At 38.5% G+C, this 12028-nt stretch overlaps 1 protein-coding gene across 1 annotated transcript in view; it reads left to right on the top strand.

Moving 5' to 3' along the window:
- The window catches only part of LOC121315700 (phosphofurin acidic cluster sorting protein 2-like), a 90986-nt gene that overhangs the window by 39504 nt on the left and 39454 nt on the right, over nt 1–12028 (top strand). The window contains exons 3-4 of the mRNA XM_041250029.1: nt 8823–8912; nt 11078–11203. Of these exons, the coding sequence (XP_041105963.1) occupies nt 8823–8912; nt 11078–11203 (216 nt within the window). The remainder of the gene's footprint in view (nt 1–8822; nt 8913–11077; nt 11204–12028) is intronic.

The raw sequence follows: 12028 nt of genomic DNA, 5'->3' as shown, positions 1-12028 counted from the left end.
CCCCATTTAATATGTATTTTGGCAAAAAATAAATAAACAAAAGAAGCAGCTTGTGATAAACAGACTTTTGGCCATCTACATAAAGTGTGAGCAGTTCTAAAATTAAACACCAAAAAAGAAAGCGAATAAGCACTGATAAACAGAAGCTTTATTTATACATCTAGTAAATGGTTTCCTATAAACAGAAAATAACATTCTTTATATTGCTGTTAGTTCTGTATTTACATTTCAGTAGTTGTAGTGTTTTTCTTTGACAGTGTATGCTCTAACACTGGGTTTCCTCCGAAGGTAGCTGTCAAAATAGTAGAGACCTATTAAATATTGTCAAAATTCCTGATAACGTGAAGAATTTAACATCCCAGAAGTACAATGTAAAAAATGTGTCAGTCAGTAAATTTTAATTTTTATTTTTGTTTAATAGAAAATTACATTTGAGCACTTTCCATTCAGAACCTTGCTGGCTTGACCTGTGTTTAATTAAGTAAAAGCCTTTCTTCCTCCACCCCAATGAGATTATGCCTAGGATCTCTATGATTGTTGTTATTTTTGTATTGCTTAAAAATAATACAGTATACACATTTGATTAGTATGGAAGGGGTGTGGGTAATTCACTGACTAGGAGACAGACAGGTGTACTAGAAAACACCACACAGGTGCCCAGTTTTATTTTCTTGCTTTTATTGGCAGAGGGCACTGTTGACCGTGGGCTGCCTATCAACGATGATAGACAGCACCACGGAAATACCACAGCTGGTACGTGAACAGCAAGTGCACTCGCAGGTGCTCAAAGAAATAATAATGAAAACAGAAGGCGAAAAGAACAATGGAAAATAAAACGGTAATAAAACTACAAATAAAAGGTGCTGCACTCGGCAGCGTTATCCCGGTCGTCGCTACCCGCACGACCCGGATCACCATCCTACTCTGTAGGCTAACTAGCCTGTTCTGTCACAATACGCCGGGGTCTGCCCAAGGGTTCCCCGCTCTCTCTGTCTCGCTATGAAACGCTTTGTTTCGCCTGATTCCCGGTCCTGGATCAGTGCTTCCGCACTCTCGTTGCGTCTAAGTGGGCAGACCTGAGGAAACAACGGAGCATTAATTTATAGGGCTAACAATCTCCCAAGACGCGCCTCTCAGCCATTCAGAGAGGGGGAAAGTCTACACACCCACTTTCCCACCTCCCCGTGTCACTGCCATGACTCACAGGCGGTTGTTGGACGACTGCCGCCCTCTTCCTGCAGCCCGTGAACACGCCAGCAGAGTCAGCACAGATCTCTCCCTGTTACATACAGATTTCACAAATATGAATAATATATTTAAAAAATATGTATCTTGAAATTAAATGAAATGATAGTTGATGTTTTTTTGGTAAAGATATTGAGGTTTTTGTTTTTATGTTTTTCCTGGGGGGAAAATGCATTGGAGTGTGAATTTATCTTTGAGCAGCGTTTTCTCCAAAGCGTGAAATCTTTCATTTTCTGCAAGTCTTCAGTGGAGCTCAGCAGTTTAGCTTTGTGTAACTGGAGAATTAAATCCAATTTTAGCAGGTTTTGCTACCGAAGACAACGGCTCAGGCAGAAAAGGAAGAACTAACTATCTGATTTTTTTTTTTTTTTTTTTTTTTGTGCTTACTGTGTTTTTTAATGCTTAAGTTTAACTCTCACCTAGATATAAGCAGAACAGAAGTACAGTTCCCATTTACGTAAACTTTTTCGGTTTAAGATTTGTGCTAGATTTGTGTAAGGGCCCACTCGTTTCCTGATCCACTTAAATTTGCATGGATTGTCAGGTGTTGACCTCTAATACTAAGACTTGAATGATTCTCGTTAAAAGCAGCTCCAAAGCTGAGTGTGGATGACCATGCAGTTTGTTTTATGGGAAATTAAATGATTTATAAATTCCATATTAAAAACATTAAAAAGTCTTAGTGAGCACAACGTCAATAATAACATCTTAATTCAAGAATTAAATCCCTGTGATGTGATCATATCCTCTGCAAGACCACTATTTGTTGTACACAAGTATATTGTTAAATTAACTCTAATCACAACTGTTTGCGAAACCTTAGAAGAGCCATCTGTCAATTGTGACTACTTCTGATAGCTTTGGAGATGCATTTTTCCCATGTTAAATAGTCTTTAAAGAACACTTTAAGGTGGTCCCTTGTACGGCCGTTAATATTAAGGTGAACTTTAAAAGGAGAAAAGCAGGGAAGAAATAACATCTGCTTCAGTTCCTTCAAAACGACTAGTTTCCGGATGAAGTGCATTCCTTCCCATCTCCTCTGAGTATTAGCATATCTGCAGCATGTGTGTTTAATTGAGAGAACGAAGCTGCACGGCATCCCTGGGTCTGAGGCCCCAGGTGTCTGGAGGCATTCTCCACGCTTTCCTTTGCTGGCGATTTTAAGTGCAAGCTTCAAGGTTTGCATTTCCTCACAGGAAGGGTATTCCTTACAGGCAAACCTCAGAAAGGGCTGCCTGAAACTGGAGTCATTTTAACTATTGTTTCATTATGGTTTTTATTGGTTGAACATGCATGTTCAGGACCACACTTTCTTATAACCCTCCTCATAGATTTCTAAGTGTCTGTTTTACCTAACACACTGTAGGTTCTCATTTAGAATAAATTGTATCATTTTTTTATCCTGAAATTTTGTACTTTTCCTGTGAACATATACAATAATTCCACTGACATCAACTGTGCAAAACTAGCCACATAGATTAACTCGCTCACTGTTGACTGATCTGCTTTTGCCCAAAACTAGGCTATTCATATGCTGACAGCACATGAAGAGTATATTAGAAAGTCAAGCAACCTGAAATCATGTTCTTCAAAAACTACTATCTCTCTGTGTTCCTAGTCATTCCTTGAACTCAGAAAAATGCAGAACTTTTAATTGTTCCAAAAAGTTGCCTTAAAACAGCTGGAGCCAGAGCTTTTTGCTGTTGTGGTCCTCCGTTGTGGAACTGTATTCCGATTACCATTAGGCAGGTTGAAACACTGAGCTATTTTAAATCGAGTTGAAAACATGCTTTTTTGAATGTTCTTTTTTTTAATAATACTTGGTTATAACTGGCGTGTTTTGTATACATGAGCTATTTTGTTTAGTTTTTAACTTTGTACAGTTCTCTGGGATGCCTTGGCATGAAGGGTGCTATATAAAAATAAATTTCAGTGATGTGTTGAGATCTACTGTGAAATGTAAAACAACCCGAGAAAGACATTGTGATATATCTACAACAGAGACTTTGCGCTAACAAAATATTTATTATCATAACTCGGTTTAATTGTTAGTTTGTTTTTTTCTTAATGTAACCATAATTCAGTAGAAATGCTGGGAAAGGGAGGTCCCTGAATGGCTCACCTGGTAAAAGCACTGCCACGCAGCGTGCAGGGTGAATCGTACAACCACAGATCGAATCCTGGTTGTGAGAGGCAGACAGTCTTTGCTGGGGACACCAGGGGGCGCTAGGGGCTGAGTGAGCTTGCGGGTGGAGATTTGCTGGGCTGGTCATTGTCCTCTAGAGGCCAGCAGCCACCCACTCGGTTCCTGATTGGCTCACATATATATATATATATATATATATATATATATATATATATATATATATATATATATATATATATATATATGCTGCATGCTGGAAAAGCAGTAGTTTATCCTAAATTCTCAGCATTTTCAGAATTTTTTTTTTTTTAAGAAGTATAATGAATGTTTCTAAGATTATACAAATTCTGAAAGATCATTTTAAACAGTGTATTTGGAACTATTGTTTCTTCAGTTAAAAAAGCGTAAACTTTTTTTTTTTTAAAACCTTGATCCCTTATCCCTCCAGAACTACCATCCTGTGTCCCTTCTCCCTTTCCTCTCTGAAACCCTTGAGCGAGTGGTACATCGCTCGCTATCTGCTTTCCTGTCAACACTTTCTCTGCTCGATCCAATCCAATCTGGTTTTTGCCCGGCACACTCCCCTGAAACTGCTCATCTGTCTGTCACTAATTGTACTCTCTGCCCGTGCCGCTTCCCTCTCCTCTATCCTAATTCTCCTTGACCTCTGCTGCCTTTAACACAGTTGACACTCTGTTCTCCCTCGCTGACCTAGGATTCTTGCCTCTTGCTCTGTTTTTTTACAGGTGTCCCCCAGGGCTCAGTCCTGGGACCTCCTGTTTTCTCTCTACACCCACTCCCTGGGTCCTCTTGTCTCCTCCCATGGCTTCTCCTGTAATTAGTTGGGTGTTGATGCCCAGATCTTCCTCTCCTTTCCCCCCTCTGACTCCGACATTTCCTCCTGGCCATCTCCTCCGGGATGCACTTGCATCATCTAAAATTTAACCTCTCCAAATCAGACCTCCTTTTCTCCCCCCTCTTCCTCCATCACCGCTGATCGCTCTTTTTCTATTCCTGTTGAATCCACCACCCTCTCTCCCTCCTCATCCACCAAAAACCTTGGTGTCATCCTCAACCCGTCTCTCTCCTAGTCTGAGTACATCTCTACTCTGGCACGCTCCTGAGACCTTCCCTCAGCAACATACACAGAATTCACCCCTTCCTCACCGACTACTCAACACAGCTACTAGTTCAGGCCCTGGTACTGTACCGTCTTGACTACTGCAGCTCCCTCCTCATTTCTCCCACGCTACACTGTTGCTTCGCTCCTTTCACTGGCTCCCTATCGCTGCTCGCATCCAATTCCCTGTCGCCCCCTCCGCTCCTCAACCACTGGCAGATTAGCTGTACTGCCAACTCCTCCGCTTCCAGAACCCTCTTCTTCTCCACCCTTGCCCCTCAGTGGTGGAACGACCTACCAAAGGATATCAGGACTGCTCTGCCCCTGACCACCGTCTGGTGCCTCCAAGACACACCTGTTCAGACAGCATCTGTAAACTTCACAACTCTCGACTATATTGGACTATATGGCACCCAATTATACCAGTACTTCCACCAGCTTGTACTTGCACTGAACTGCTCCATACCTTGCTGAATTCTGCTACTGCTCTTAATTATAACGATTTCCTGTATCTTGTACTTGATTTTATTCTTCTAAGTATCTGTATTCATGTTTTTTGTAATTGCTCTTATTTGAAATCGTTCTTATCCATCTATCGTACTTACGACATGCTCTTTACTTGTATAAGCAAATATATTTACTATAAATTTAACTGCTGTGTCATCCTTTGCTGGCTGGGTGCCAGAATCTCCTTGCCAATTAGGGGAGTGGAATCCTTGCCAGTCCTCTTCCAGGAACTAAGCCACAAGTCTTGACAGGTATGTGTTGGTGAGAAGGGAATCAGCAGAGAATTAAGTGAATTGCTGTTTCAACGGGCACAGGGCTGATATCAAGGCAGTGCAGCAGGGTTCTGAACAGATTGATTGCCCTCCTGCCTGGTGAACATTGCTTTGTCAGGTGTCTATGTAGAAGATATTTCTGTATGTGTTTCACCCCCACCCCCAGTTTGTGATTGATATTTTTATCTGCAGCATTCTACTTGAAAAATCTGTATTTCAGAAATATGAAGTATTGAAAAAAAAAAAAAAAACCAAGCAAAGAGCAAAACCGGTATTGAACACAAGAAAAAGGGATCCAGTGATAACATTGCCAATGCCAAATATATTGTAGATGCTATAAAATCCTGAATGGCACTCCTTTAACCCTGGAGGTGTGTCTGTTTACCGAAGCCTGTACAAGGTGTAATACAGCCAGACTACTGAGAAGGATCATAAGTTGAGATTGAAGATGGTGCCATTTCATTTCTTGTATCCTGAGGTGTATGAGACATATGGAAAAATAAATAAATTTGGATTAAATTGTCTTTTTCAGAAAGAATAATAGACTCACAGTTAAGTGATCTGGAGGGTAAACATGTTATTGTTCATATTCCTCAATAACACAAGCTATATGTTTATCATTTATCGTCTTCTTGAAATAAATGATTGTATGTATGAAAATGTAACCCAATAGTAACCTCAGTAAAGCTATGTAAATTTACTGTAGCATCTCTGTAGTCTATTGTCTGGTTTTGTTTCAGATTATCTTGAAATATATAGGGCCAAAGGATACTTCTCAAGCGTTGAATTGACAACAGAACTGGCAGAAGGCACAGGTGTCATTGTCCATCAAATCAACAGTATGAAGGTCACTTGTGAAATCAGGGCTTAAAAGATGTGCTGCAGTAAGAATTAATCTGTTAAGAAAGGGGAACAGGACTAATTGGACTTTGGAACAATGGTCAGAGGTGCTTTGGACTGTTGATGGATGGACAAAGACACCTGTGCCTTCTGCCAGTTCTGTTGTCATTCAACGCTTGTCTTCTTTCTATTCCTTAAGGATATTATTTTCAAGTATTGCTCATCCTTGTTAGACAACTTTTTGGGTCTTCCAGTCCTTGGTTTGTCAATTACAGATGATGTTTCTCTGTACTTGTTGATTATGCTTCGGATACCACACCTTGAAAATCAAATGATGCAAGCTATTTCACTCAATGTTTTTCCTTCTTTATGCAAGTCAAGGTTGTTGCCTGATAAGACGCTAATTGATGAAAACTTCTCATTTGTAGCGTTGTGTCTACTTGACCTAGTTTCTTACGGTTTTACCTTGATTGAGCCTTTTTGAAATTTCGGTTTATTTTAGAAAGATGCCGTAAATGCATGACAGACGAGGAAATGATCTAGGGTATGCAATTAACAATCATAATACTGTACTGCCCTAAAGTATTGGTTCGGGTTAACTATGTCAATTCCTTTTAAAAATAAACTATACAGTATAACTGTAAGAATCTACGTCAAGTAAACTAGTTCTGTCTACGGTACTATGAACACATGAAAACAATTTCCCTGTGAGCTACAGCCAATAATACATCTTAATGTATATGAATAAAATAAAAAATATCTTCATTGATAAATAGGCCAATAGAAGTAACAGAAATCATGGACCGTATTCTCGGTGTTGGCTATTCTTGCTTAAATAATTATCAGCTCAATTCCAGTTATTGTGTTGTTTACGTCCTGTTTACCCCCACTGGAAAGCAATCTGTTGCCTATGTTAGATTATTGCAACTGTAGGGTTCAGAGTGAGGGGTCACTTTTCCAGGATAGTGGCAGTGGTAACTGCATCACTGTCTAGCTAGAGAATATGGGATGGAAAATCCTTCCTCATTAGTGACACTTCTGTTTTTACCAGTATGATGTTATGACTAGTTTGAAAAGTAATTTCCTGCTTCTTTTGGTCTTTATTGACCTTGGTGAAAGTTGACAGTTGCCTTTTCTGCAGTTTATTTATTATTATTATTATTATTATTATTATTATTATTATTATTATTATTATTATGCTTCCAAACCCATGGCTGTGAAGCCTATTGTTAAGATTTCTTTTTCTTTCTGCCAGCAAAACCTTAAAAGTTGCATAAAATGAAAACCGTTGCACGACAACTCTTGAAATTTCACAGTTGTAGACACCAATGGGAACTTATGTCCACAGCTGAATGAACGCGATTGGTCACATGGTTTGGCAGCCATATTTGATTTTACGATAAATTTTGGACAATTTACAAACATCTTGTCAGAAACCACTTCTCGCAGAGTTCTGAAATGTAGTATACATAATTAGGGATTTTCCAAGATGTACGGTGCTCGAAATGAAGCTGATTGGTGCAGTGGTATGGCGGCCATGTCGGATAACCTAATTAATACAAAAATGTCGTCTTTTCCAAAACCACTAATCTGATCAAAGCAAAACTTGGCATACAGGTGCCAAGTATGGTCTTCTTTAACCCTTTGTGTTCCTATGTCAGACCAGGTCCGACATTACAATTTACAATTTTCTGTCCGACATCATCAAAAAGACGTCAAGCACAGGTCTCTACTCATTTTTCTCCGGAAAAAGCAGAGAAAACCTTTCAATGGTAAAGTGAGACCGATGCGAGCCAAGAGAAGCCGAAAAAAAAAGGGGGTGAATCTGAGCAATACACAGAGGCCCTACACCACAGAGATAACACGAACATAAGTAAGCAAGATAGCTGCTTCTACATCCAGTGCTCAAAGAATATCACAGACATTTGCAGAGGTTTTTGAGATGTTGTAGTAATAAAGAATGACTTGGATCACATTATTGAGGAGTTTGGTGATAAAACAAGTGATCAGGAGAGGATTTATCAGTATGCACGACTATGAAGAAGTATGTGAAAAATACAGCGAACAAGGGGTGGGGCTTGGCTGGAGATGCAGTACTGAGTGTCCTTTTGATATGCAGTGCCTTTTAAACCTGTTTTACTGTGAAAAGAAATACTTTTAAACAGCACGTGTAAAATAAACAGCGCGTATGAAAATAAATTGGACCCGAGGCGCTTGATAGGCGCTGAATAAATGGACCGCTAAGGGTTAAAGTTTGCTCAAATTAAGTTGCTACAGTAAAAAAACATGGTTGCCATGGGCCAATCAAATTTCAGCATTCCTCTAGTTGCATGTATTACGCATAAAATGAACACCGTTGAACAAAAACTCTTGAAACTTCACAGAGTAGTGTCCAATCAATAGGCTTAAATTTCACAATAGCTCCTTGGACGCTGTAACGTTGCATAGTTGTATTATTATTATTATTATTATTATTATTATTATTATTATTATTATTATTATTATTATTTTGTCTGAAGTTGTCTTTGTAGATCAAGGTATTTAGAATTTCTTTAGATAACTGGGAATGGACTTACTTGCCAATTGTCATTGTTGAATTTCCATGCTTTTTCATTTTATACACATGTATTTGTGTAATTTCCTTGCTTGCTGCTTGCATGTCTAGAATGTGGTGTCTTTTGATGCATTGCAGGGTTCAAAACGGATCTTGAGATCAAACGAGTATCTCCTTCCACCCAGTGGGCTGATGGAGACCGATCTGGAGCTGACATTCTCTTTACAAGTAAGACTCTTACTGCAGCCTCAGACCCTCACAATTGATAGGCTGTACACACTTTTCTTTAAACTGGTTATCCCTCACAAGACTTATGTTTTTTTTTTGTTTGCTTTTTTTTTTTTTTTTTACACATTTCCTAAGCATTAGGGACCCCTGAAGGTATTCTGAATTTCTGCATCTCCCTGTTGCAATCATTTCCGTTCATGATGGGCAAAATAACAGATCTGATAAAGAGGGTTTATAATAAGTGTTTGGTTGACGGGTGCTTCTGTGTCCACGTCTGCAGTGACTGCTGTTTCAGAAGCTACAGTCTCCAAAGTGATGACTCTGTGGGCATTCTGGCAAACAGACTTTGCTGCAGATTTACATCCCTTACTTCTCTGAAGGAGATGTTCAGGTATCCCTCTTGAATAATTCCCAGCAGTATTGCAATGAAGTCTCTGCATTCTGCTGAAGGAAACTTCCACTAAGACCAGAAGAGTACCCCAGCACCCTCAGAAGGGATGTAGGAAATCTACACTGAGTCAGGAAGGACCACATTGTATAATACTTTAGATCACACAATGCAGTGCACCCTCCTGCTGGTTTGGGGACATGCACATACACTAACTTTGGATATGGTGACTGTTTCAGTTCAAACACCATTGTACTGTAGTTTCGCAAAAAGGAAGTACTCCAGTAACAAAATCAAAAGTCCAAACCACTAACAGTTATTAAGAAACAGCTATTTGAGAGCATTGTTTCTTTAGAAAAAATTAAGTATTCTCTATTAGCTATTAAGTTCCCCAGATAGCAGCAGTGTTGTTTGCTTCGGAGCTTAGGTTTTATAGACAAGTTAGTCTCCAGTCAGCTTGAAAGGTTTGGTCTTCTAAAGGTTTGAAAGCTGCTTTTCTTTTGAACGTAAGAACATAAGAAAATTCACAAATGAGAGGAGGCCATTTGGCTCATCTAAGCTCTTCCAGTTCTAGTTGCTGACTGGTCTCGCAACTTTTAAGTTGGGTCTTAAAGGATCCAAGTGATTCTACCTCAACAACATGACTACCTTCATCACTGTCTGTGTGAAGAAGGTTATCCTTCCTTCTGCCCTAAGTCTATATCCAATTTCCAACTGGTCCTGGCTTCTGTGCTGTGCTTACAGCATTGGATTGGGTTAACTATGTCAACTCCTTTTAAGACGATAAAGACTTCAATCATGTCCACCCTAATAGTAATCATCACCAAGTTCTAAAGGGCATGTTTACAGCAGGCTCAGGTTCATTAAGTAATTTTCAGAGGTTCAAATTTGCATTTTTTATTTTCTACTCATTGTGCTTTCAGTTTCACAAAAAGGTCTAGGTTTATACTGTAATTTATTGTTAAAACACACATTGGTAAACTGGGAACTATATTTAATGTTACGCTTCATTGAAAAGTGTTCAGCGATGAGTTTTAAAATATTTAAAAAGGGTGCTTTTATATAGCTTTTTAAATCCTTGCTGCAGGCATGTCTTTAAAATGATGTCAATGTTGCAATATAATCCATATTGTTTGACTAAAGTATTTTATTTCAGTGCTATTTACACTGTAGGTTAATAACAGATTTATTTTGTTTGTTTTTATTTTGCTTTTTGGTTTAAACTTGTACAAAACCTGGGACTTTTAAATTACACAAAATTTGTGCAGTCCATCTATGTTTTGCATGTGCTTTCCATTTGAACATGGCCATTGTTTTGCTTGTGCTATTGTATGGTAGTGAAAATGCAAAGCATGTATATTTAGTATTTGAGGTGGTGTAACCATACAGTGTATGCTGAAATGTAATATTCTTCCTGCCAGCAAGACACATCTGTAAAACCAAAGTGAATAAACTCCTATTTTAGTTTTGTTTTTTATTACTATTCACAGTACAGTGTGTTAGTAATTCAGCTTGTATTCATGTAATTTTAAATTCACAATTTTGGAATAACATTGCTGTTTGTTTATACAGGACCACCAATATATATATATATATATATATATATATATATATATATATATATATATATATATATACTATATATATATATATATATAAATACAATATAAAGTCGATAAAGTTCTTGTGAAAATGTATGCTCTTAAAAAAAAAAAAAAAAGGCTAATAATTATGAAAACCTTTTTAAAAACACTTGTACATTTGTTTCATTTGGTAGTATCCACATTTCCTCAAGAGAGATGCAAACAGGCTTCAGATAATGTTACAACGGAGGAAGAGGTATAAAAACCGCACTATTCTGGGCTACAAGACACTGGCTGTGGGAGTAATCAACATGGCTGAGGTAAAAGACTGAAGCATAAAAGGTTATAATCCCTTTAGTACTGTTCGTTTTGATGTGTTTGTATGTGTGCATTTCATTTTTGTAGCCAAGGTTGTCCAGGTAAAGATAATTTGCAGTAGCTTGTGAAATCATTTTCAGATGATTTATCTAATTTTACGGCTGTATTGCATTTAATCACCAAGGAAAATCAACCCAGTGTAATCACCAGGCAACCCATCCTACAGAAGCACTGAAACCATATTAGCCCAATTCTTGATTTCTGCCAGTGTAGATCATGTTTATGGGCTCTGTGTACTATAGACCACCTGGCACATTTCACATCTGAACGATTTCCAGTACTATGTTTGTTCATCCGGGGTAAATACAGTACAAGCCTGTACACTAAAAGGCAGTCTGTTAATGCACTGTGCTGCGAGGCACTTACTGTGTCATTCTTTGGATGCCATTCCCTTTCAATCTCTGTGGAAGTAGTGTTCTGGAACCTCTGCTGCAATATTAAAGCTGGTATTGTCCTTTATTGAGTGTCTGAAATTATCACATTGTTCTGAGGAAAGCTTTAATCTCTATCTCTCTTTCTTAATCTCTTACTATTTATTCACTGCCTGCCAAAACATTTGGGACAGCAGTCTTGCTGATAGCGGTGGGACATTTATTACTAGTCTCAGATCACTTACTTACTAAATTTCTTTGAATACTGTAATTGTCTCTCTAAGTGTAGCCATTCCCCAAATGTTATCAGTGTTCTAGGAATTGTTGGAACAAGTAGAGGTGGGGTGTTCATTGTCCATTAACCCCACTATGACCCCTTGTTTACAAAATATTTTG

The sequence above is a fragment of the Polyodon spathula genome, chromosome 5 (assembly GCF_017654505.1).
Source record: "Polyodon spathula isolate WHYD16114869_AA chromosome 5, ASM1765450v1, whole genome shotgun sequence".
NCBI lineage: Eukaryota > Metazoa > Chordata > Actinopteri > Acipenseriformes > Polyodontidae > Polyodon > Polyodon spathula.
The sequence above is the reverse complement of the archived record's forward strand: the minus strand, read 5'-3'. Positions and strand labels throughout refer to the sequence as shown.